Source organism: Zalophus californianus, chromosome 4, assembly GCF_009762305.2.
Source record: "Zalophus californianus isolate mZalCal1 chromosome 4, mZalCal1.pri.v2, whole genome shotgun sequence".
NCBI lineage: Eukaryota > Metazoa > Chordata > Mammalia > Carnivora > Otariidae > Zalophus > Zalophus californianus.
In genome coordinates, this window is record NC_045598.1 from 148,462,519 (window position 1) to 148,489,319 (window position 26,801).

At 32.3% G+C, this 26,801-nt stretch overlaps 1 protein-coding gene across 6 annotated transcripts in view; it reads right to left on the bottom strand.

The window, feature by feature from the left end:
- The window catches only part of TRIQK (triple QxxK/R motif containing), a 147,389-nt gene that overhangs the window by 53,965 nt on the left and 66,623 nt on the right, over positions 1–26,801 (bottom strand). For 2 of the 6 annotated variants that reach the window (XR_003522532.2, XM_027607758.1), the window contains exon 5: positions 13,371–13,456. Coding sequence is in view for 3 of the 6 variants with exons in the window: in XM_027607758.1 (XP_027463559.1) it covers positions 13,371–13,456 (86 nt within the window). In the remaining 3 variants the exon portion in view is untranslated. The other 4 variants (XR_003522536.2, XM_027607768.1, XR_003522538.2 and 1 more) reach the window with 4 other exon arrangements.

Below are 26,801 nucleotides of genomic sequence, written 5' to 3' on the forward strand. Positions count from 1 at the left end.
TTCTTAGTACTTGATAAGTACTTAATGGTTATTAAATGAGTGAAAAATAGAAAAACATAATGGAAAAAAACGGACAGACTTACAAGGTGCCTGGACTCAAGATATAGCTCACTAAAACACTGTCTTTCCAGTCCTCTCTGTAGAGTGGAGATTGATTCACTCAATATAAAGAAGTAAAAATCACTTATAATCTAATATCCAGAAATAGTCTTTTACTTCTTCCTAAATATTCTTCAAATATACTCAGATAGACTCACATGCGTACACACACACACACACACATACACACACATTCAAGCAAAATAGAATCCTATCACATGTATCCTATTTTTAAGTGCTTCTTCACCTCTCTCCCTATCCGTAGGTATAAATATATACTTTTAATGAATCCATCACATTTTATTTAATAGATGTAACACGATTTGTATAAAAAGACTCTTATGTTGGACATTTTCATTGCTTTCAGGTTTTTTGAGGTTATGAACAAAGCTGTGGTTAACATACTTTGTGCGCTTTTGCACACTACAAGCATTATTATCTTGAAAGAATTTCTAAAGAGATATGGAAGCAACTAAAGTATATGTGAAATTTTAGACGTTTAAAGTACACTGCAAAAATGCCTTCCAGAAAGTGTGTGAGATTACCATTCCCCCAAGCAGTATATGAAAGAGACTGTTTCTTCACATCTTTAATTAACACAGAGTGCTGGGCTGCGTGTTAGATTTTAATTTAATGTGTTATAATCCAACAGTATTTCCTTTATGATTTCTGACTCATGAATCAATGCCTAGAAATAATTTCTGTACTAAAAGATTCTAAAAATGCTGTAGTGTCTTCTAATAATTTTTATGTTTTTTTTTCATTTAGAAATAATAAATTCCATCAGAAATTAATCTTGTTTTAAAGTCATGGTATAGGCATCTTTTAATTTCTAAATGGATACTCAATTGTTTTAATATATTTAATAAGTAATCTATCTTTCCATCTTCATGACTTACAGGATACAGTAAGTGAATATTTATATTTTGATCTATTTCCAGATGGCACATTTTATCGCTTTGTCTACTTTCCTTGACTATGAGATTATTTTAATTAATATAACTTTATAATACACTTTAATATCTGGTGGATTAAGGTTCTCTTTTCTGTTTCCAATTTACAAGAAAGTTTAAATTTGTACAGTATTGAATCATCTCATCCAGGGAGACAGTTGGCCTCTTTTTATTAAAGTTTGATTATCTTACCCTGTAAGGTCTTTTTTCCAATGAAGACTCTTCATATTTCTTGCTGATTTTTTTCTAGACAATTCATAATTTTGATTGTGATTGTAAGAAATATTTTTATGATATGTAGCTAACTATTGTAATTATTAGAGCTATTAATTTTCACAGTTATTTTCTAATGGACCATGTTATATAAATCTTACTCAATATCTTATTAGTTTTCCAGTTAATCATATAATCTGCAAATATTAGTCTTTTTCCACATTTACCACTTATTCCTATTATTTTAAAAATCTGATTCCATTGGCTATTACTTTTGGAAAAATGTAAAATCATATAAAAGCATAAAAATTTCATGATTTTAATAATACCTCTAATATAAAGCATGATAATGGAATTTGTATTTCAGTATTGAAAAGAATTATGATTGCAATGGGTTGAAACACACATCACATATGCAAAATCTATGGCTTTATAGTGATAATAAAAACTACAACAGGAATAGCAATGGCAAATCTCCATTGAAATTTGATAAAGGCAAAGATTCAAGTATTTATCCTTCTTTTCCTGTTATGAGCCATATTTTAAGGTAACCAAATAGTTGATTAAGTTTCTTATTTTTGTTTTTGGGTTTTTTTTTTTCAATAATTTCACTTAAATGCTGAAGGAATGATCGAAAATTGTCATTCTGGGGTGCCTGGGTGGTTTAGTCAGTTAAGTGTCCAACTCTTGATTTTGACTCAAGTCATGATCTCGGGGTCCTGAGATCGAGCCCCAGGGCAAGCTCTGTGCTGGGCATGGAGTCTGTTTAGGATTCTCTCTCTCCCTCTCCTTCTGCCCCACCCCTCCATCTCATTTGTGCACATGCTCTCTCACTCTCTCTTGAAAAAAAAATAAGTAAAATGTTTAAAAAATTGTCATTTTGTAATGTCAAAAAATCATCAAATGAGATAATAGACCTAGGGAATAATTATAAACAGATGTTAAAAGCTTTAGGCAAAATGTTGATATAAACCTTATTTTGGAGGGAATCAGGTTACTAGCACATGAATCCACTCATAAATTTCAGCATCATCATAAATGAGACAACCAGAGATAATGTGTCTCATTAAGTACTATGACATACTATTGCCTTAAAAACAAACAAATAACAATAACAAAACTATCTGGATCTAATCTAGCCTAAGATCCAACTCCTAATTTACAGAAAATATGAAAAATAGAGGTATAAAATAAATAACAAAATGAAAGTTATTCTAGCCAAGTCTAGAATATTGGACATTCAAGAAGACAAATATTGTGGTTTCTTCAACAAATCAGTGGCATTAAAGAAAAAGAGATTTGCTATAGAATAAAAGAAACTTAAGAGGCTTACAATCAAATGCAGTACAGATCTTGATCCAAACGTATTATAAATAGGTATCTTGAAGACAATTAGGGACATTCTAATATGGACTTGGTATGAAATGATTTGAAGAAATAACTAATCCTATTAGCTGTAATAATAGCTTCCTGGTAATGCAAGAAAAAAAACCCAACAAATAACAAACAACGAAAGTTCTTGTCAGAGATGTATACTGAGATATTTGTAGGTAAAGTGTCACCTTATTTGAGGTTTCCTTTAAAATATCTCAAGTTACAAAAAAAAAAATGGGGGAAACAAAAGAGTGGCAAAATATTGGTAATTGTTGACTTTAGGTGATGGGTACACTGAGGTTCATTCTTCTATCTAGTTTCGTGTAATTCATGTGGTGAGTGATAAAAAAGGGGTAAGGAGTGAGAGTGGGAAAAACAGTCTTGATTCTAAGTAAAAAAAGTAGAGGCAGTTAGTATGGTAAGTACATAGTTAAATGCGACTTAACGTACAAGTGGGGTTCAGACAAACTGAGAGAGGAAATGTTAGAGATTGCCTAGAGTATAGAATTAGGGCAGATAGTGGAAAAGGTGAAGGTTAGAAAAGGCAGCAATGGTACTCAAACAAGATGCCTACAAGGGCGCTCGCTATCTGGATCACCAATGTTTGGGAACTAGTGTAATAAATGATTGTTTATGTCTGGATAATTTCTCTTTGATCTACAAACTTCTCACATGCCAGTGCTTCATGCAAAGCATCCCACTGCAGCTAAAACTGTGACCTCCTTCTCATGGACATTACAGCCAGAGTTCTATCTCAACATGGTTTATTTTTAAAACCTTCTCTTACAAAACTAATTGCTGCAATTTAAGAGACTTACAATGTCTTTAACCTCGCTTTATAAATATGAAAACAGAAAAAAAAATCTCTGATTTTTTGTTATCCTAGGAGGTACAGAGAAGGCAACGAAATGAAGACCTGCCTTGTCACCTTCAGCAGAGCAACTGCAGAAGCAATTTGTTACAAGCAGATGGATAGTTGAACGCTTAAAAGGATAATAAACTAGAACGAAATTAGATATTGAAATCAATTTCTTTTAGGCTTACCACGAACCTTCAGATTTACACGATTGTATTTGAAGAAGTCAGGAAAAAAAAAAGGCATACTAAGATGGGTGCCCATGAAAACAGAACTTTACACATGCTATAGCCTTTATAGTCACCATTTACTTGGTTGGTTCAAATATTTATAGTTCATTGTTATGACTGCCAAAACTGGCAACCACAAGGATTGTTGTCTCAATTAGGACAGTAAACAGATTGTCTCTTTTTTTAATGAAAAAATCTAAAATGTAATACTTCACAGTTTAACATGTTTATTCATCTAAACGAGCTAAAAAATAATGGTGCGACATCTGTTCGAGAGGCATTGGTACCTCAAATTTTGGCTGCCTCCCCACCAATTTGGTTGTTGTTTTAAAAAATGAAGAATAGGAGGGGGTACTGTCATCAAAAAATCTTCTGGCATGTAAAGTATCTTATTTTTCTTGAAATAAGGATCTCATGTCTGTTGCTAAGGATAAAAAAATTATTTAAGAATGAGGCACTATGCTGAATAGGGCAGCAGTTCAATTGTTTTAAATGAATTTACCGGCCCACTATGGATATTTCCACACTGGTATAGTTCTTTGAGTGACTCTCCCAGTTCCCTTCATATTTACCTGCATTGCTAAAATACAAAATAAAATAGTAAGAATGTTTCTGTTGGCACTGAATTCATCTGCTAGGTTTTTTATTTTTTATTTTTTTTTTTAGTGTGGGTTGCACTGATTCTAGATATGATGTCAGTGGAACAAAATCTAGCAAACACCATTCTATCCAGACTGCATTGGAGCAATTCTAATAAAAGAAGGCAGTGCCGCTAAGGGAGAAATGGTAGAAATCTCCCCAGAGAAGTCCAAGGTAAGTGTACTTATCTTAGATAGTCTCTGGCTCAGCAACCTTACATTATGGATGGAATATATGAAAATTCTCTAAGTTTAATTTCTAGAAGTTTTATTTCTGAAGCCCATCTAAATAAATCATAATTTACTGAATTATCATTGACTGTATCATTTTAGAATCTGGAAAATACAGTGCTTTAGTATTCACATAAATATAAGCATTATAATGAAAATTTAGTTTTATTTTTGTTGGGAGTGAGGATATATAGTAAGTTAAATTAAAAACAGGGTGGTTTTCAACAATACTAAGATAAAAATAACATATTTGATTTTCTAGAAAAGAGCAATCAATGTTTCTGTTCTACAACATATTTAACACTAGTTGTTTTGACCTTAAACAGGAACAGGATGAAACATATATCTGTCCCAGAACATTCAATGATCATAAATGTTAAATGCTGAATTAATCAATATAGTGATTTCTAAGTTTTATTTATTAAATGCAAGTAATTTTTGATAATCTCTTACACGCAGCAACTGTACCAGACTCTGAGAGCACTAAAAGAAATTAACTTAAATTTTGACAAGCATTTATTAAATATGTGCAGATCACTACACTACTGGAATTACAGAAATGAATAAGAACATATTTTCAGGATCTTGCAATCATTGGTTGGGGTAGAAGTATTTTAGAAAAATTGAAAAGATGGAAAATCTTCAAGTATTTGCCGCCTTAAAACAACAAACTCTATACTGTACTATGATAGGCTTTTTGTTCATTTGTTTTAAAAGAAATCCTGGATGAGGTTATATTTTTACAATATCTCCTCTCAGATGAATCTATAAATGTTTATTTTGCATGCAAAATAAGAACAAGCAACTCTTCAAGCTTCATTCACAGTATTCCATAGGCTATATGTAAAGTCTGCTGCATTAGCTAAAATTTATCCTGCAGAGTATGTTAGCAAATAGATTCTAACATTCTGAAAAGTCATTATAATTTTTCTGTTTTTGTCTTCTGAATTACTCTGAGCAGTGAATTATTGGAGGAGAAAAACCCACGCCTAAAATTTGTGTCTGGTGCCAGTCTTAGATTTATGCCAAACACCACTCACTATTCAGAAGTGTGGTCTGCTGAAAATGTAGGCCAGATATCACCTTTCTATCTTCAAAGATTCAAACCAGATTTCAATCTGGGATTTCTCTACAGGCTGCTTCCCAGTTAATGTGAGTTTGAAGAATTTGCATTTCATGAAAACAGTGTTATATAAACATATATTGTCTCAGTTTACCTGCTATTTATTAAAATCAGAGTTGAGCCTTTGGGACTTATGGTTCTCTGGAGCCATCATAAGTCAATTACACAAATGGACTAGCCAGAGACTCAGGATATCAATAAAATGAGGTAACCAAACTAGCCTATAATTATACTATGTATAGATTAATACTTATTACTATCAGAAACAACCTTTTTCCCTCAAGAGAACACCTCAAGAACAGAAGGGAAGAGTAACATTTATTTTCAAGGTAATGAATTTTCAGACATTTCCAAGAGTATACTCATCTATTTTAAATACTGTAAATTCTGTTATATTTCACTTGGATAGTAGGTATCTAATAAATAATTATTACATATCTTCTCATTTAAATTACTACTGAAATTAGAAATAATCTTTATTTAATATGACTTCTTAACACCATATGGGAGGTAAAATAACTAAATGAAAATTGTTCACGTAAATGTGATAGGAGTGGGGGAAAAGCAGTATTTCTTGACATGTGGCATGTCACTCAGGAAAGGAAAAGGCCCATCATATCCAAAATGCCAGCTTGGATATTCCCTTGCCACCCACTTTACGAACAGACATACCACATGGCATTAAATGCTGCAACCTTTCCTAAAAATGCCACTTGGATTGGTCTGCTGTGGTGAGTGTATAAGAACTCTTGGTCTGTCTCATGAGTTTGTGATTTCAAGGGGTAGAATCCAGTAAATAACACTGGCTAAATTTTGTCCTCAGATGTTTGGCATAAATGATCTGTGAAGATACTGGAACTTTGGGCTGTTTTCACACTGATGAAATAAATTATGCTACTTGAAAAAATTCTACAGAACATAATGCTACACAGTCATATTCAACTATTTGCAAAAGTCTCAAAGAATATCGAGTGTATTCATCAAAGCTTTCTTCTCTGGGCAAATATGGAAACAATCTTAACATTTTATTTGCTCTTCATAAATACAATGTATATGATATAAAACACTTTGTGCACATGTTTCTATTAATTTTTTATACATCTTTATATAAGGTAGTAACTAACAACTCTGCTGTGGACACATATTTTCTCCTTTTCTAAGCTTTATGTATTCATGTGTTCTAAAAATATTTTTTAAAAATCCATTACTGGTAAAAATATTGAATACATTGATTGTTATACTCCAACAAATTCACAATATCTTGAAAATTTATGTAAACAAAAAAATTACATATGCGAGTAATATGAGACATATATTTTCTATTATTTATTTTTCACAAAACAGTTCTGATTAACTCTCAAGAGACAAAATGTAATTTTGTAAACCAACTTTGTATTGTTTAGGTTTAAGAGACAACCCAAGAAAATTATTCTGAGTAGGTAGGACTTCTGTTACTGTTGTGTGAGAAAAAAAAACACAAAACTGCACAACTAAATGACAGATTGTTGCATATCTCCCGAACAAGAAGGGCAAACTGACACCGCAAGCAGCCAGAACAACACAATTAAAATAGAATTCCAAGTTTATATTAATACAATAATAAGTTAATTAAAATCAAGATCAACTGAACTTTCTATTTACACCAGTTCAGACAGCCCAAGAGGAAAGGAACTCTATTTTACAGACATATGTGACTCTTGAGCTTCTGTCATCCAGGTGCCATTTCTGATGGAGCACATGTGCACTGAACAGTTGGCAAAGAAGGAAAAAGATTACTGTAGATGTATGGCAGATAGTCTCTCTAATGATATAAAATATGTCTGGAAAGAAAGCAGGGCTTCTTTGTAAAATGAAAAATTTCCCATGACTTTTCCTTGCTTCTTAGGCTCTGAATGTGATTTGAGAATGTTCCTGTAAATGAGGATATATACTTCTACTTACGACGTATATGGAACAAAAATAGATTTAGTAATCTGTAAGTGATGGAGTTATACACATAAATTGGCTAAGACACCAGAAGAATTTAGGATCTGTTTTCCATTTAATCTAAACGCACCATGAATAGGTTGCCTGTCAAAGTAGAAAGATTTATAAAAGTATCCGGTAGCATACATTATACTCCCTTGCTAGGTAAGTTTCTTTTCTTGATATCCTATGCAACTATTTAAAAAGATATTTCTGAAAACTGAAAATACCAGCAGAAAGAATTCAAGATGTTCCAGTTTCAGTACTTTAGAAAGTATTGGTCCCAAGGGGTGCTTTTGTAAAATTATTTCCCTTAAATGCATTGATTGCTGTTCAGCTAATCTTCATCTCCTTCCAGATCAGGGTCAACATCTGTGGACAGTCTGAGATAAAAGAAAGCATAGAAAGCCAGTAGGAGGGCCAATATAGCTGCAAGTACGAGGCCAACTTCCTGAGGAGGGGAAAAAAAAAAGTAGGTTTGAAATTGATGAAAAGAGATTGGTTAATGTTATGAGTTTCATCAGAGAAAACAGCGATATAATTCCATCATCTAGAATAATAATTTGAACCTAATTAATCACATTCTTTTTGTTTAACACTTCTTGTCATTTAGTAAAGTAACTTATTTTGTACTTGACAATACCGACTGCGATGACAAGTACATCAGTGGGTGACTCATTTCTATTATTATTTCTATGTAATTTGTGCTTTTCTAATAGTAAAATTAAACTTTATAATTTTGATATATTTGCATAGTTTGAATATCAAGATGTTGAGTGCAAGCAGTGTAGTTTGTGCCTACACAGTTTCTCTCTTCTCTATTTGAGTATGTTTAACTTTATTTGTTGCTTCAATTAATTTGTTATTAGTTTTAGCTTTAGGACACGATTTTAAAACATTTATCTTTCTTTTTCTAATGGGATGAAACTGCTATTAGAGCCAGTTTCTAAATTATGTCTCTGTAAATCTTTATTAAATATTGTTTTGTGGAAACTAAATTTAAACTCTAAATTCCATAGTTTATAATGTGGAGGAAAAAAACTGAGGACTCTTAGTTCATGAAGCAAGATACAGTATAATTTATCAGAACTGTGAAGGGTGATTCTGAATATTTCATTTGGTGATTTGATGTGGGTTATATTAATCATGTTAAAATAGTAGCCAAAATTTACTACATATATTATGGCAAAAGTTCATAAACTTCTTATTTATATGAAGTATAGAGTGTGCAGTATATACACACACAGACTTACACACATACCATTAAGGAATATTCTCGATATTAACATAGCATTTGGCTAAAAAGATCAAAAAGAGCAACTAGTGCCAGTTCCATATCCTAAAGAGTCTAATATGCCTTTCTAATTTTCAATTGTGTATCACACCCATTCCCAGCATTGTTTTATGGACAGGCAATTTATTTGCATTTACATGAATATATTTTACATTTCATCAGAATGTAAAATTACTAATTCAACCTATGCTACCTAAGAAACTTTAAAAACATTAAAATGAATTTGGTTTATAATCAACATGAAATTTTTACCTGGATGTTGAAATTACAAATGGGCACTTTATACAGATATTTAGCTTCAAATTTACATTTATTTAGATTTCCAAGCTATGAAAATAAATATTGATAAAAATCAGGGGGTTGATAGACTCAGTGTCAACTATCTTAATCTAATACATCAACATAATGTCAAATGAAAGTGAGTTTTTCTTTGTTGCAGTTGGAATACTTCAGCATCTCAAAAGGGCATGGCGGCATCAGACAGGTTTCATTTATATTCCTATATCCACAGCTGTGCTCCCAGACCCATCTGGTTACACAGCTACTAATTTTAAGAGGATGTAATAAACAAGTGACACACAACTGCAAACTCCATCTGTTCTGTATAGTGGACAACAAAACTGTTTAACAGCAGTCACCATTCATACAAGCTTAAAGCAAGAATAAAGTTTTTACTCTTGATTGGAGGCCATCATCCACATCTCATTTGATAATCACCTCTAACTGCTGCTTTTCAACTGTTCCTTGTCCCTTCAAAAAACTCTCTATCATCTTCACTATACATTTTCAGGATATCCAGAGGCATGAAAATGGGTTTTAAGGGTAGGAAGCCAAGAACCTTCATAGAATACACCTTCAGAGGATCCATTAATTCAATTAAGTCTACTGAAATTATGGTAGAGGGGGTAGGGCTAAAGAGTATTAAATGGGGAGGAATAGCATCATTTAAAAAAAAATGTCCCATACTGTTGTGGGGACTGAATGTATAGAGGGTGAAACAATGATAAAATTTGAAAATACTGCTTTCAGGATGCTGGTGACACTAACCATAACTTAGAGACCTGTGGCATTTATGACCCCCCACCCCCTGGCCATTTTTAGTTTTACATCTGAAATCACAAAAAAAAAAAAAGAAGAAGAAAAATAATGTTTCCAGATGTCTCATCCCAAGAGGTTGTTCACAGGATCTCGTTGACACTTGAAGATTTTATTTATGTAACAGAGAAATTAAATTTTTGATACTTATTCTTTTATTAGATTACACCTTTCAAATAAACCTTTCAAATGAACTAATTAATTAACAAATATGAATTATCTTTTTTCTTCTAAATACTAGGAAACATGGGTATTTACATGCTAAAAAATTTTTAATGAAGTTGTAATTCTTAAAACATAATCTAACTGAACAGCAACCAAATAGGAAATCTTAGTTGTGCTAATATTTTTTAGGTAGCACTCGTTACTGGGTCATAAATTACAATATTTTGTTTACATTGGTAAGACACAGGAAATAAAATAGCTTCTAAACAGAAATTAATTCTAGATTTTGACACAGTAATATTCACATCTTATTCTGAATCATTACTGTTCTCCCAAAACATTTTCAATTACTAAACATACGTTTACAAAAAGGTGCTAAAAGTCTTTGAGCATAAAGACTGTATTGTATATTCTTTACATCTCCAGTCCTAGATCTCTCAGTCAATACTGTTGATTTGATTTTATATGGTAATGAAATCTGGAAGTTATTTCTTGTATAAATTCCTCCCAGATGATCCTGTCTTGGTCATCTTTCTTTCTATAGGTTCTACAACATTGTAATACTTACAGCATTTCTAAACAAAAAATGAAGGATTGAGTAAGATTTAGATAACATATATATGAAGTATATTAAAATCATGTAATACTTTGAAAACTTTACAACAGCAATATCAGTATCTCCACAGCAAAACTAAGAACATTTTATAATATGCAATATAATAACACAATGCAGACTGAGTTCAAGTGGGGGATCTTAAGGCCACTGACAACCAACCAAGGAAGTCTTATTTGTACAAACCAGCAATGGCTAATTCAAAGAAATATTTTCTCAATCAGCTAACAATTCATAAATGAATTTGATTTCCCGGGTTCAATGTTAACTGTTTTCGTGGTATTATTTAACTCTTCTGACAACCCTGTGAGGTAATGGCATAATCACTTTTGCAAATATGTCAGCTTAGACTTAGCTAGATCATGACAACAGGAAGAGGCAAGAGGAATGTGATCCTAGGTCTCTTTCCTCCGTGTTCAGTGTTGTCATGGCTGGTATTTTTCTATTCCATGCAGCTGTTCATATTTTCTGTAGATTTAAATTATTTTAAGAGCATAACTATGATTCATTCTAAAAATAAGCAGTAAAGTGATAAAATACTATAATATTATGGTCATCCTGTATCAACTAGGTAAGAGTCAAACATGTTTGATGTTCATTAGTCCTTAGTTGCTTCTCTGACATTATCAATATGGATAAAATCACTCACTGGGGAAATTAAACAGCATTAAATGGCAATTGCTGAAAGAAACTTCGTTATTTAAAATCCTATGCTAAAATGACAAGGCAATCAAAGTTTGACAGAGCAAACTAATTAGTATGCCAGATTTGAAATGTAAAACACCTCCATGGTTCTGATTCTAAAAAGTTTCATATCATTTTAATGGGCTCTTCATATAATTTTTCAAGCAGAGTAACCAATGCTTAAAGTTAAGGTTTTTGTTTCCACAGGTTTACAAATCAAAATTATATGCTAGTTTATTAAAAAGAAGCTATGTTCAGATGTCGTTAGAAATTCTTCTGTACATGCATTAAATCATAAATTAACAAAATTAAACATTAAAACATAAATTAACAAAAATCTTTTTTCTCAAAGATAAGCAAATTCTGCATTGTTTATAAAATGATATTAGATAATTGCATTATAAGGTAGATTTATCTGATACTAAGTCATTTCCTCAAATTAAAATAATAACAAAAATTATAAGAGCAAATGAAGAGAATATTAATAAATGAATGGCTGCACCATTTCTCAAATTCTAATTTATAGCTGTTCATTATATTGTGCCACAAGTGGATTTTGCCACCCCAATATCTTTCTTTAAAAAAAAACCCAAAACCAAAACAGAGAGATAAAAGTGAGTGACATAGTGCCTTGGTGGAAAATTACAAATAATGCTCTCACTATAAGAGACAATCACCAGGTAACTAACTGCACAATAAAGAAAGGAAAAAAAACCCTAACTAATGCTTTTAGAAATATCATGTCATGGAAATAATTTCAAAGATGAATAAAATTTCATGTGAAATTAGAAGAAAACTTCAAAAGATTAATCATCTCTCTTTTCAAAAAAAGGCAATTTACTTTTTTTTTTCATTAAAAACTGACACACAACACTAACTGAGGGGATTGTGTTGTGAAAACATACCGTATCACACGGCAATGCTTGATCAAAATCAGCAATCAAGAGTAAAAAGAAGGCAGTGTTTCGTGATCATAATAGCAAATTCTGGAAGACAACCAAATATATCATCTGGCAGTTCAACAGCTGTTACAGCCTAGTAGTAATACCTTGGCATTTGCTATAAGCTATAACTTAGAAAAATTGATTTTTCATCTGCCAGATAAAAACCAAAATCTCCTATTAACATTTTAATATTTAAATAAAGTATATATACTAGCCATTTTAATTTTACACATTTGACAGTAGAACCATCAAGTTAATTTTTGTATTTATAGTTTGATTCACCTCTAAATACTTGGCAAAAAATTGACATGAGTAATAAGTAAACGTAATTTTGTTGAACTTCATTGTGCTAGCACATTGGATTAATATCTGCTAACATCATTCTCAGATGCATTTATCCCTCTTAAGCAGTTAAAACACTGGTTTTCTAAAAGAACAAGTTTGGGGACATCATTAGAATTTCATCATAGAGAGTATTGACAACAATAATAATACACAGAGTAAAATTACATATACTAATGATCTACATATATATAAGTATAACTAAAATATCAATAACAATAAAATTAAATTTATTGAAAATAAAAGAAGTTTTTTATTCAGGCCACATAAGTCATTGAAATATTTGAACAATATATACATTAGCTAGAGGAAAAAATAAATTGCAACTTTAAGTATAACTGGTTTTCTTATGTGACATTGTGTTTTATTTTAAGACCTGATCAGAATGATGTTTCCCATTAAGTAAATTCCTTATAAAAACCTTCAATTCTGGCATTGACTTTGATTTTGAAATGTCATAAAACACTTAGCATTCAACATTTATGCAATTCAGTTTTAGAAAATGAAATGGCATGCATATATCAAATTTTAAAGTTACCAAATACAGGTACCTTTATCCCTATTGCTGTTTTCTTTGCTTCTGCTTTTAATTTGGTTGCTCGTAAAATAGGTTTGGTTTTTTTATAATCTTGTTTACCTAGAAAGAAATAATTTCAGGCAATGAGCTATGCTTATATATAATTCAAGTTTAACAGCCATCTGAAATGTCAAAGAATGTTTAAATACAGTAAGACTGGAATACAGAGTTGCAAAGTAGCTCCCAGTTTTGGAAACCATAAACTTGTCACCCTAAGGTCAACATCTCCTCTCTTAATTTTCTGCAGGAAGAAGATCTGACAGACATCTTTGATTTGGTGTGCAGTGAAGAGCTAAAAAGATAAAAACTAATTTTAGAGAGTAAGATGTTTAAGGTAAAGACAGTAAACCTTTTGGAAGCATTTAGAAACAAATGGGTAAATGAGTATACATAAGATCCCATTAATAGGTAAGTTAACTTCATCTTCTTACATGAAGAATAAGAGCTCCTTATAAATTTATTTTATTAGGGATATATAAAATACCCAAATAATCAATTTGAGGAATATCCTCAAGTTTTCTGTAAGAAACTAGGAAGATCTGTAAATACTTAACTTTCAGTCACTGAATTCATTAGAAAAATACATATTTAACTTTGCTCTTAAGAGAGGACAGAATAAATATGGCTAAATAAAAGATGTAGGAAAGCTACATTTAGATATTAGTTCCAATCTTCTCTACCACATTTCACAGCCAAAGATGAACAAAACTAAGTTAGTTAACATCACCAAATTTCCTTTTTGGTGTACCATTTGATGACTAATGAGTAACAAACCTGAGTTTGCGTGTAACCTGTATGTAACCTAATGAGTTACATAACCTGTGAAGAAAATAGATTTAACATAAAAACAAAACAAGAGTAACAAAAACTTTGACTAGAATAATATACTCTTTTGTTAACCAAAAGAACTTTTAACTAAGAACTGGGTCAATGGGTCTCAAATACAGCATATCATTCTGTGTGGGAGTTAGCATAAAACCATGTAATCTCTCTTTCAGTTTGCCTTGTTTCTATCTTACTCCCTTTCCCTCATGATCGGTTCCTTTCCAAATCTTACCCCTGTATCTCCTTTATGTAAATAATACAACTTCTAACTTTAAGTTCCACATCTTCCTCACATTGAAATAAATCTGAACACAGTTGATCTACACTACAATGTATCATAAAAAGTTAATGTGCAATAAAATGTCTTTGTTAATGATTCAAAAGTGCCTTTAAAATCCATATAGATTTTTAGAATTAGAAATGGCAGGGAGAAGTTAGTCAAAAGGATGGGAGTAATGAAGAAATGCTCTATTTGTGTTCATTAGACACATAAAAGTGTTTGTTTGGCTAAAGAGCTACGTATTGATTTTTTGTTTTTTGTTTTTAAAGACCATTGTATGCTATTTCCTTAACTGCTATCATATAGCAGTCATTCTGGATCTACGAACATGCGGAAGCTTAATAAATATTATTTGATGATAAGGTTTAATGATCCAGAAATGAACCAACTGTAAAAATGTACATCAAATGATCTAAATTTAAATTGTGGAATGAACAAACTACAGAAAAATATTACTCTGACCCATTTTAAATTAGCAACATTTAATTTTGCTGAAAAAGCCTTGACAAGTATTCACTCTGATTTCACATCTCAACAGTCAAACTATTCATGTCATTATTCCTGCTGAGATATAAACAGTTCAGAACAATGAAAATGGTGACACATCAAATGCCTCCACTTGGGGTTACAAAGCAAATTTCTAAGGAGAATCTAAAGAGAAATTTGAAGATTATAGATCTGAGGCCAAAAAGTCATTTCTTGTTTTCTCCTATATATACCCTATAATAATCTCTGGGTGCAATGGGAAAAAATAAATGGAAAAAGGATTATCTTAACCCAAATGTTTTACATACACATATGCATTATTCTGGATGATGTGTCTGCCATAAAACAGATTCAAATATACCTCAAAGAGTCAAGGTTAAAGTGAGAATTTATCGTTCTACTTCACTTGCCATATAACTTATTGGTTAAATAATGTGTTCCATTTCAATTCAACTCCTGTATCTCTTAGAGAATAATACCTCTAGCTTCATATTAAAGTTGATATGAACATTTGAAACTGTATTTATAATAAATAGATGGTTTTAAAAATTATTTACACCTGGTACTTCTCCAAATAGTGCAGCTGTCAGTAGTTTAGCATTCTGCTTGCTAACTACGATATCCAAAAGTACATACTGAAAAACGAGGTTTCAGTCTATTAAGTGAAAAACGTTTACAGGGGCATCTGTTCTTTATAACTAAAACTAGATATTTCTACTATACCTAAAGAAGTTTTCAACATTTAAATTTTTTTATGGCTTCAAGAGGATACCTATGCCTACACAATTGTAAAAAATGTAAAATACAGAAGCCCCTGACTTCTGAGTACTTAGAAGAAATACATATATATATGTATATATATGTGCATATATGTATATATATGTATGTATATAACATATTGAACCAATCTGGGGCCTCAATTATTTAATTTCTCTGTTTAATGACACCATTCATCATATTTCTGTATTTTCATTTCCTGTGGCATAGTTTAAGCAACAAAAGCTTTTTTTCTCCATCTCCAAGCTTCTTGATTGAATGATTTATGCTTCCTCTCTCCAATATAATCTTATAATACTTTATTATATTTTATTCTTAAATTATCACAATGAAATTGACTTTTTTTTTCCTTTTAGTATACAGCTCTATGAAATTTAATGCTCTTCTATAGATTCATGTAACTACTATCATAATCACAGTACAGAAAAGTTCTATCTCAAAAAACTCCCCATGCTACCCTTTCATACCCACGCCTCCTCCCAGCCATAAATTCTGGCAACCACTGAGCTACTGTCCATTTCTATAGCCGTGTCTTTTCAGTAATATGGCAATAACATGACAATGGCTTCTTTGATTCAGCATAAGGCCTTTAAGTTTTACCCAAATTGTATGAATCACCAATTCATTCTTCTCTATTGTTGATTAGTATTCCATTATATGAAGGTACGAGAGTTTGTTATCCATTCACTCACTGAAGTGCTTTCCGGTTATGTATAGTATTTGGCAAGTACAAGATCTACCTATAAGCACAGGTGTATGGGTTTTTACATGAACACAAGTTTTCAATTTATCTAGAGTAGGACTACTGAGTCATATGGTAAGTATATATTTAACTTTGTAAGAAACTACCAAACCATTTTCCAGAGTGGCTATAACATTTCATATTCCCACCAGCAATGGATCAGAGTTCTGGTAGCATTGTATCAGAACTTGTATTAGTATTATTACATCTAGATTATCTAATTTTTAACATACAACTGTTTATAGTATTCCTTTATAATCCATTTTATATTAAGATTGATAGTAATGTACCCTGTTTCATTAATGATATTAGTAATCTGAGTGTTCTTTGTGTTTTTTTTTTAACAGTGTTAAAGGTTTTCGATCATGTTGATCTTTCTAAACAAACTTTTGGTTTTGTTGATTATTTTTTTATTGTTTTTCTCTTTATGTTTTTTCCACTTGAATCCTTATTATTTCCTTTTCTTCAGCTTTGGGTTTAGTTTGTTCTTTTCATATTCTAACTTGTCTAGGCAGAAAGTTAGGTTATTGATTTGAAATCTTTCCTCTTTATAAACATAGTGTTTAACAGGTGTAAATTGCCATCGAAGTACTGCTTTAGCAGCATCTCATAAATTAGCAAGGAGAGGAAAAAAGTTACACACAGAAAACACATGTAGACTTCTATTATATTTATCTATGTGGTTACCTTTACTGGTATTAGGTTTTTGTTGTTGTTGTTGCTTTCTGTATATGGATTTGAGTTACTATCTTATGTACTTCCATTCCAACCTCAAGGACTTCCTTTAGTGTTTCTTGCAAGGCAGGTGTGCTATTAACAAATTATCTGGTTTTGTTTACCCAAAAATATCTTAATTTCTCCCTTTTTAAAAGGACAGTTGTGCTGGATATAGAATTCTTGGCTGGCCATCTATTGCTTTCAGCACATCATATGTAATATGTTACTTTTCTCTTGCTGCTTTCAACAATCATTCTTTTATGTTTGACTTTCAACAGTGTGACTATAATGTAGCCCAGTGTGGATCTCTTTGAGTTTATCCTACTTGAAATTTATTGAGGTTCTTGGATAAAAAAATCAAACTCTATGGTGACTAACATAACATAATTTAAAAAAAGGCAAAACTACTAAAAAAAAATCAGTGTTCCATCAAATTAGGGAAGTTTTTGGATATTATTTTTTCAAATACCCTTTCTGACCCTCTCTCTTCCTCCTCTCATTCTGGAAGTATTGTTGTACATAGGTTGGTATGACGGATGGTGTCCTACACGTCTTTGTGTCTTTGCTCATTTTTTGTCATTCATTCATTCTTTTTTCTTCATGCTCCTCAGAAAATCTCAATTAACTTTTCTTCATGTTCCCTGATTCTTCAGTCAGTTCACATTTGCTGTAAGGTCCTTCTAGTGAAATTTTTATAATTATTGTATTTTCCAAATCCAGAATTTCTATTTTCTTTTTAAAATATACATAATTTATATTTCTGTAATGAGGTGCCTTATTTTGTGAGGTATCATTCTCATATTTCAATTCTTTAGACATGATTTTCTTTAGTTTTTTGAACATATTTCAAAGGGCTGACTTACAGTCTCTGTTCAGTAAGTCCAAGATACGACCTTTCTTAGAAATAAGTTCTACTATCCTTTTTTGTGTATGGAGCACACTTTGCTGGTTCTTTATGCATTTTATAATTCTTGTAGAAACTGGACATAGGAAATAATGTAATGTGGCAACTCTGCAAATCATATCTCCCCTATAATGTTGTTGCTGCAGTTTGTTTTTCTTTTGTTGGTTTTATTGTTTGTTTTTTTAATGACTTTTATGGTCTAATTCTGTAAAGTCTGTATTGTTGTCATATGCAGCCACTTAGCTTAATGTTCATCTAAAGACTGGACACATATTCTCTTAAATGCTTTGAACCAATGTCTTCCAGTTTTGCTGGGGAGCTGTGTATAGTATATACATTGGTATATATTTATATGTTGGTATATATTTTCTAAGCTCTGACAGGAGTTTTTAGTCCTGTCTTAGCCTTCACTTCCTGCTAGCTTCTTCAAGGTCAGCAAGAAGTGAGAAATTTTATAGCCTTTTCAGGTCTTTATTGGACAAACCACAGGCTTGTGGCTTTCTAGATTCCCAGAAATCTATGTTGGAGATTTTTTTAAAGACCCTACGGACATCTCATTCCCAGTTTTTTAAAATATTTTTAGGACAGCCCCCTGCTAGTCCCAGCTAGTAATGCTGCTTCAAGTAGTTGCAATGTTAAAAACTTGCCACTGACTGTGTCAAATTCTGGGAGAGGGCTCTTCACACAGAGTGAGTTCTAAGTCTAGTCAAATAAGAACAAGTTTTGAGAATGAGGCTTTTCAGTGAGTTACCAGACAGGTCAGACAGGGACAATTTTCTGAGGATGGAGTGCTGCATAGCTCCAAACACATTCTGCCTTCTCCATTGACTGCAGGGAACTGTTTTTCACAACTACTATAGTTGCAAGGATGAGCAGAGAAAGATGAAATTAACACCAGTTAAAACCCAACAAAGCCTAATGTGCTTACTGAGATTCAGTAAGCAAGGAAAGAATTATAAAAGTGAATAGACTCCTGTAGCACAGGTGTGTTTTCCTTAAAAATGACAGGCAAGATATTGTTGTCCCTATTGGATGGATGTTCTTATTATAGCATTAATACTTTTGCAATAAAATGTGAAAGGCACATGCATAGTTAGGAGTATTATACTCTTGTTACTGAAACTTTAGTGATAAAAACTACAACTGATCTTTAGATAATATCTGTGATTTAGTTGTGAAATAAAATTTCCTACTACTCTTCTCTCCAGTTTTGTGACTGGTTTAAATTGAAGAGTATCCTGATGTTGTTAGATCTGTACTATTAAAAAGTTACATTATTAACTATTCATGTTATGATAGGATTTTCTTGGTATTGTGAAACCAAAACAAAGTACAGAAAAACATGTAATGTTCAGGATGATACATTATGACAAATGCCATTCTTAATTCCCAATCTCAATGACCATCATCAAAACAGCCATAACATTCTCTTTAATTCTCTCTAAAATAACCACATATAATTTAAACTTATGAGATTTATTTATACTAATAAAATGCCATCTTTGTATGTTTAAATTAAAGTTGCAAAATTAATATTCTAGTAGAAAATTCTATAATATGGGAAACTGCTTTTATGGCTTGGTAAGAATACAGATTTTATTATCCATTATGTATAGTCTTAATAAGGAAAATACATGTAAATAATTGCATTATTAAGATTACCAATCCAAACAGAAAATTTCTCTAAAAATCATGACATGGAGAGTTAAAATTCCTTCAAATCAATCTGAGATTCTTAACAAAAAGAGAGTGTGTCAATGTGAATTACTCATTACAAAACTCCTTTTGCATGTAAAATTCTAGATCATTCTTGGGGAGAAAGTGAAAAAGTCCTCCCCAATTATGATAATGATACAGCTAAATAATACACTTAGAACAATAAAATAAATTTATTTTTATATGAATGCCTGGATTTACCAGTACTCACATAAGGCAAAAATACACTTAGAATGTGTGGCTTTAGTATTTATTCTGTAATAGAGTTTAGCTTTTCTTTTTTTTTTTCCAAAATGAATCTGGATTTAATGTGGAAAAATGGACATTTCAAAACTAAGAAATATTAAAACTTGCATTTTCACACAGGAAAATATGTGATAAAATTGCTTTTTAAACTAATCTCAGCACTGATTCCCAAATTATTAGTATATGCACATAGTTATTGAGTAAAAGGTAAAATCTCTGAAGTAAGGTTATTTTGGCTAGCAAGTAACAAAATATTAATAATTTTCCTCAGGAAACAAGAAAAACATAAGAAAAAATATATATAATAGTTTAGTATTTTCACCTGCATCCAAAATTTTAATTGCATAAGTCATTATATTTTTTTGCACGTCATTATTTTTTAAGGTTAGTAGATAGAATTGCCAGAACCTCTGAGAATAGAGTGACATTAGAACATATCACTGACTATAAGTTTTCCTAGTTAGTCTTGTACCTATTTAAGCATAATTGAAATGTTCCCTTATGGTCATGAGAATTTTTATATTCTGTTTTCTAAACAACTCATTCATTCATTCATTCATTCATTAAAAACTATTTACTGGGGGATGCCTATCTGGCTCAGTCAGTAGAGCATCAAGAGTCACCTCTTGATCTCGGGGTTGTAAGTTTGAGTCCCACATTGGGTGTGGCGATTACTTAGAATCTTTATAAAAAATTACTTGTTGAGCACTTACCATGTAACAAACAATATTCAAGGTACTAAATATACAGTAGTGTGAGCAAAACAGACCAATTGTCTATTATACTTGTTAAAAGATAAATAATAAGAAAAAAAAAGTTCAGTTTTCCAGGTGATAAAAACCACTAAAAAGAAAAACAGAGTTGGTGAGGGGCAGAAAATAAAAGGGAGAGAAGTACTGTTTCAGATAGAGTGGTCAGGGAAGGCCTCCTTGATAATGCACTTGGCATTATTACTTGATGTCACTCGACCAGATACTTAGATGAGTTTAGGGAGGAAGTAATGTTGATATCTGGTAGAAGCAATTCCAAATACTGGGAACATCAAAGTGCAAAGACTCAGGAAACATGAATCCCTAGAGGGCCAAAATGTCACTTCAGTCTCTCAAGTCAGAAAAAGAGCTTTATAGGTAATAAAATAAAAGTCTGAGAGTAAGGTCAGCATCATGGCAGCATGAGTTGTTCCTTTTTTCCCTGCCTTTTCATTTACAACCTAGACATCCATAACCAAAGAAAAGCCCCTCTGAAGCACATAACAGGACACTCAAGACCCCATTTATTCATGCACCCAAAAGTTGGTGGACTGGATAGCAGAGGGGCAGTGTAGCAAGGGGAGTTGCACCAGAAGTGGCAGCTACAGAGAAGACTGCTGCAGGTTTGGCTATGGGCCAGCACAATCTTTCTGGCAGAGGAGGTGGAGGGTGGGGAAGGTGGTAAATGGGGTCTGCCCAGTTTTGTGTTTTGCAGCTGGGGAATCCATTGCTCTCTCTTAGGAGGGAAGTAGACAGACAAAGAGAACCGAAGGGAAGTGTCTCCTGCTGTCTGCCTCAGGGTTCTGGCAATAGAATCAGCCACATTCCTCTGGGAATCTTTCTTCCACAATCATGGCACTCTCAATAGAGCTGTGGACACACCCACAGCCCCAAGAGCTAAATACACACCTACCACCACTGTGCCACCAGCTTTTTTTTTTTTTTTTTTAAATGCCTGGACTCCCAACCTTAGCACAAAATCAGCTCTGATAAGAAAAACCAAAAGATTATGCTATGCCACTACCTTCTGGAAGGCAAAAAGGAAGCCTCCTAATTACCAACCTGTTGAACCATTAGAATCACATTAAACAAAATCTTGACTAAATAAGAAAGGTGGACACTACTTTCATTGTGGTGGCAGAAGCACTTTTCATCAAAAATGAGAAATCATAGTATAATATCACTAAAAGAAAATGACAATTTCCCTGCAACAGAACCCAAAGATACGGAATATTGCAATCTAATGGATAAAAGAATTCAAAATAGCTGTTATGAAGACATTCAATGAGCTACAAGAAAACTCAGAAAGGCCATAAATAGATTTCAGGAATAAAATTAACAAACAAAAGGAGTACTTTACCAAAAAGATTGAAATTCTAAATAAGAACCAAACAGAAATTCTGGAGGTAAAGAACTCAATAAATGAGATAAAGAATGTATTAGAATGCATGTAAGTACAGCAGATCAGATGGAAGAGAGAATTCACAATCTAGAAAACAGGCATCTAGAAATGATTTGGGTAGAAGATGCAAAAGAACTAAGATTTTTAAAAAGTGATGAAATCCTACAAGAGCTATCAGACTCCATTAGAAAAGCCAATGTAAAAATAATGGATATTTCAGAAGAAGAGGAGGGAAAGAAGGCAGAGAGTTTAATTAAATAAGTAATAGCTGAGAACTTCCCAAATCTGGGAAGGAAATGGATATAATTCCATGAAGCTTATAGAACACCTTACTACTCAATGCAAAAAAAAAAAAAAAAAAAAAAAATCTCCAAGACGCATTTTATAAAAACTGCTGAAAGTCAATGATAAAGAAAGAATTTTAATGACAGCCAGGGGAAAAAAGACAGTAACCGACCAAGGAATGCCTATTAGACTATGAGTAGATTTCTCAGCAAAAACTCTACAGGTCAGGAGAGAATGGAACAATATATTTAAAATATTGAAAGATAAAAACTGCCACCCAAGAATACCCTCTGGCAAAGTTGTCCTTCAAATATAAAGGAGAAATAAAGGCTTTCCCAGACAATTAAAGCTGAGGAAGTTCATTGCCACTAGACCTGCCATACAAGAAGTGTTGAAATAAGCACTTCAAGCTGAAAAGAAAGGACAAAAGGACATAAAACTCTGATTAAGGTGATAAGAAGTCAGTCAAAATTAGATTTAGAATCTTTTCTAAAATAGAGGCACCTGGGTGATTCAGTTCGTTGAGTGTCTCGACTCTTGATTTCAGCTCAGGTCATGATCTCAGGTCCCTAGGATCAGCTTTGCATCAGGGCTCCATACTCAGGAGGGAGTCTACCTGAGGATTCTCTCTCCCTCTTCCTCTGCCCCTCCCCCTGCTCGAGTTCTCTCTCTCTCAGTCTCTCTCTCTGTCAAATATATAAATAAATCTTTTCTTTTAAAAAATAATCTCTTTTAGGATATGTTAAACTCTTAATTATAGCATAAAGGTAAAGGAAAAGAACATGAAAAATATGGTTACTACAACTTGGTAAGAAAATCACAGTGTAAAAGAGATCATTTGTGTCATCAAAAATATAAAAGGGGAAGAACGAAATGACAGAACTCTTACAGCAAATGAAGATAAATTGCTATCAGCAGAAAAAAAAAGACTATTTTATTCACCAAATTTTTTATACAAACCTTGTAGTAACTACAAAACAAAAGTTTAGAGGAGAGGCATGAAACAAAAACAAAGGAGACAAAGCAAATCATCACAGAAAACCACTAACTTAAAAAGACAGAAAAAGAAGATAAAAGAAACAATGGAAAGACGGAGTAACCAGAATGCAAAAGATAAAATGACTGTAGTAAATCCTTACCTAGCAATAATCACTCTAAATGTAAAAGGATTGAACTCACCAATCAAAAAGCAGAGTGGTCGAATAGGTTAAAAAAAAAACCACACACACAAACACATACATACAAGTCCCAACTATATGCTGCCTACAGGAGACTTATCTCAGCTCTAAAAACACACATAGGTTCAAAGTGAAAGGGTGGAAGATGATATTCCAAGCAAATAGAAACCTAAAGAAAGTAGGTATAGCCATACTTACATCAGACAAAATATACTTCAAGACAAAAAAGGTAACAAGACACAAAGAAGGTCATTATATGATGACAAAGAGATCAGTACCTCAAGAAGATATAACAGTTGTAAATGCATATGCTCCTAACATTTGAGCACCAAGATATATTATTAGGTAAATAATAACAGATCTTAAGGAAGAAATAGATGATAATATATAATAATTGCAGGGGACTTCAATACCCCATTATACAGCAATGGATAGATCACCCAGACAGAAAATCAACAAAGAAACTTTGTAATGAACCACACTTTACAACAAATGGACTTAATAGACATATACAGAACATTCCATCCAATAGCACCAAAATAAACATTCTTCTCAAGTGCACATGGAACATTCTCCAGCTTAGATCATGTGATAAGTCACAAAACAAATCTTAGCAAATTTTAAAAAATTGAAATAATACCAACTATCTTCACTGATCACAATGGAATGAAACTAGAAATCAACAACAAAAAGAAAGTGAGAAGATCTATAAATATGTGGAAACTAAACAACACACTTCTAAACAAACACTGGGTCAAAAAAGGAATCAAAATGAAATTAAAAAAAAAAACTGAAACAAAAATAAAATGGAAAAACAACATACCAAAATAGTCAAATAGTGTTTCAAATCAAATAGTGTGGGTTGCAGCAAAAGCAGTTCTGAGAGGAACGTTTATAGCAGTAAACACATATTAGGAAAGTAGAAAGACCTCAAACAACATAACTTTACACCACAAGAAATTAGAAAAAAAAAAAAAAGAATGAATAAAATGTAAAGTTTGCAGAAGGAAGGAAATAATAGGATCAGAGCAGATATAAATGAAACAGAGACCAGAAAAACAATAGAAAAGATCAATGAAACTAAAAGCTGGTTCTTTGGAAACATAAAAAAATTAACAAAACCTTTAGATGGACTAAGGGAAAAAAAAAGAGAAGACACAAATAAGTACAATTAGAAAGGAAGAGGAGACGTTAAGCTGATACTACAGAAATATGAAGGAGGCCTCTATGAACAATGATTTGCCAACAAGTTACATAACCTAGAAGAAATGGATACATTTCTACAAACACACAACCTACCAAGACTAACTCAGGAAGAAATAGAAAATATGAACGAACTAATGAGTAAAGAGACTGAATCAGTAATCAAAAAACTCCCAACACAGAAAACTCAAAGACCAGAGAGCTTCCCTGGAAAATTCTACTGAACATTTAAAGAATCAACACCAATCCTCCTCAAACTCTTTCACGCTCTTCCCAACTCATTCTATGAAGCCAGCATTACTTAGATACCAAAACCAGATAAGGATACCACAGTAAAAGAAAATTATAGACTAATATCCCTGATGAATATAGATGCAAAAATTCTTAACATATTGGCAAACTGATTCAAAAATTCATCAAAAGAATTATATGCTATGGCCAAGTGGGACTTATCCCTGGGATGCAAGGATGATTCAATATATGCAAATCAATAAATGTAATATATCACACCCATGAAATTAAAGATAAAAATCATATGATCATCTCAATAGATGCAGAAAAAGCATTTGACAAAATATAACACCCTTTGATGATAAAAATCCTTAAGAGGTTGGATATAGAAGAAACATACTTCAACATAATAAAGGATATATGTGACAAACCCACAGCTAACATTATACTTAATGGAGAAAAACTGAAAGCATTTCCTCTAATATTAGGAATAAGACAAGGATGCCTATTCTCACCACTCCTATTCAATACAGTATTGATAGTCCTAGCTAGTGCAATTAGGCATGACAGAGAAATAAAAGACATCCAAATCAGAAAAAGAAAAAGTAAACTCTCTATTTGCTGATGATACAATCTTATGTGTAGAATCAACAACTTTAGTAAAGTGGCAGGATACAAAATCAACGTACAGAAATCAATTGCATTTCTTTACACTAATTATGATGCATCTGAGAAAAAGAAAACTATCCCATTCACAACAGCATCAAAACAATAAAATACTTAGGAATACATTTAAGCAAAGAAGTAAAATAGCTATACAATGAAAGTTACAAGACTTGGCTGAAAGAAACTGAAGAAGACACAAACAAATGGAAAGACATCCCATGCATGGATCAGAAGAATTAATATTGTTAAAATGGCCATACTACCTAAAGCCATCTACAGATTTAATGCAATCCTTATCAAAATACCAAAGCATTCTTCACAGAAATAGAAGAAAAAAGTCCTAAAATTTGTGTGGAACCACAGAAGACCCTAAATAGCTAAAGCAGTCCTGAGAAAAAAGAACAAAGCCAGAGGCATCATGCTTCCCAATTTCAAATTGTAGTATAAAGCCACAGTAATAAAAACAGTATGATACTGGCATAAAAACAGACACATCAACCAATGGAACAGAATAGAGAGCCCAGAATTAAATCTCAGTACATTTGCTCAACTAGTATTTGCCAAGAATACCCAATATGGAAAGGATAAGTTTCTTCAACAAATGGTGCTGAGAAAACCAGAGAAACATATGCAGAACAATAAGATTGAACCCCTATCTTACAGCACTCACAAAAATTAACTCAAAATGGATTAGAGACTTAAACATACGACTTGACACTATAAAACTATAGAAGAAAACATAGGGAAGATATTTGTCAATATTGGCCTTGACAATGATTTTTTTTTTTTTAACATGATACCAAAACACAAACAACAAAAGCAAAAATCAACAAATGTGTCTACATTAATCAAGAGCTTCTACACAGGAGCACCTGGGTGTCTCAGTCAGTTAAGCATCTGCCTTTGACTCTCAGATCATCATCCCAAGGTCCTGGGATTGAGCCCCACATTGCACTCGCCGCTCAGCAAGGAGCCTGCTTCTCCCTCTTCCTCTGCCT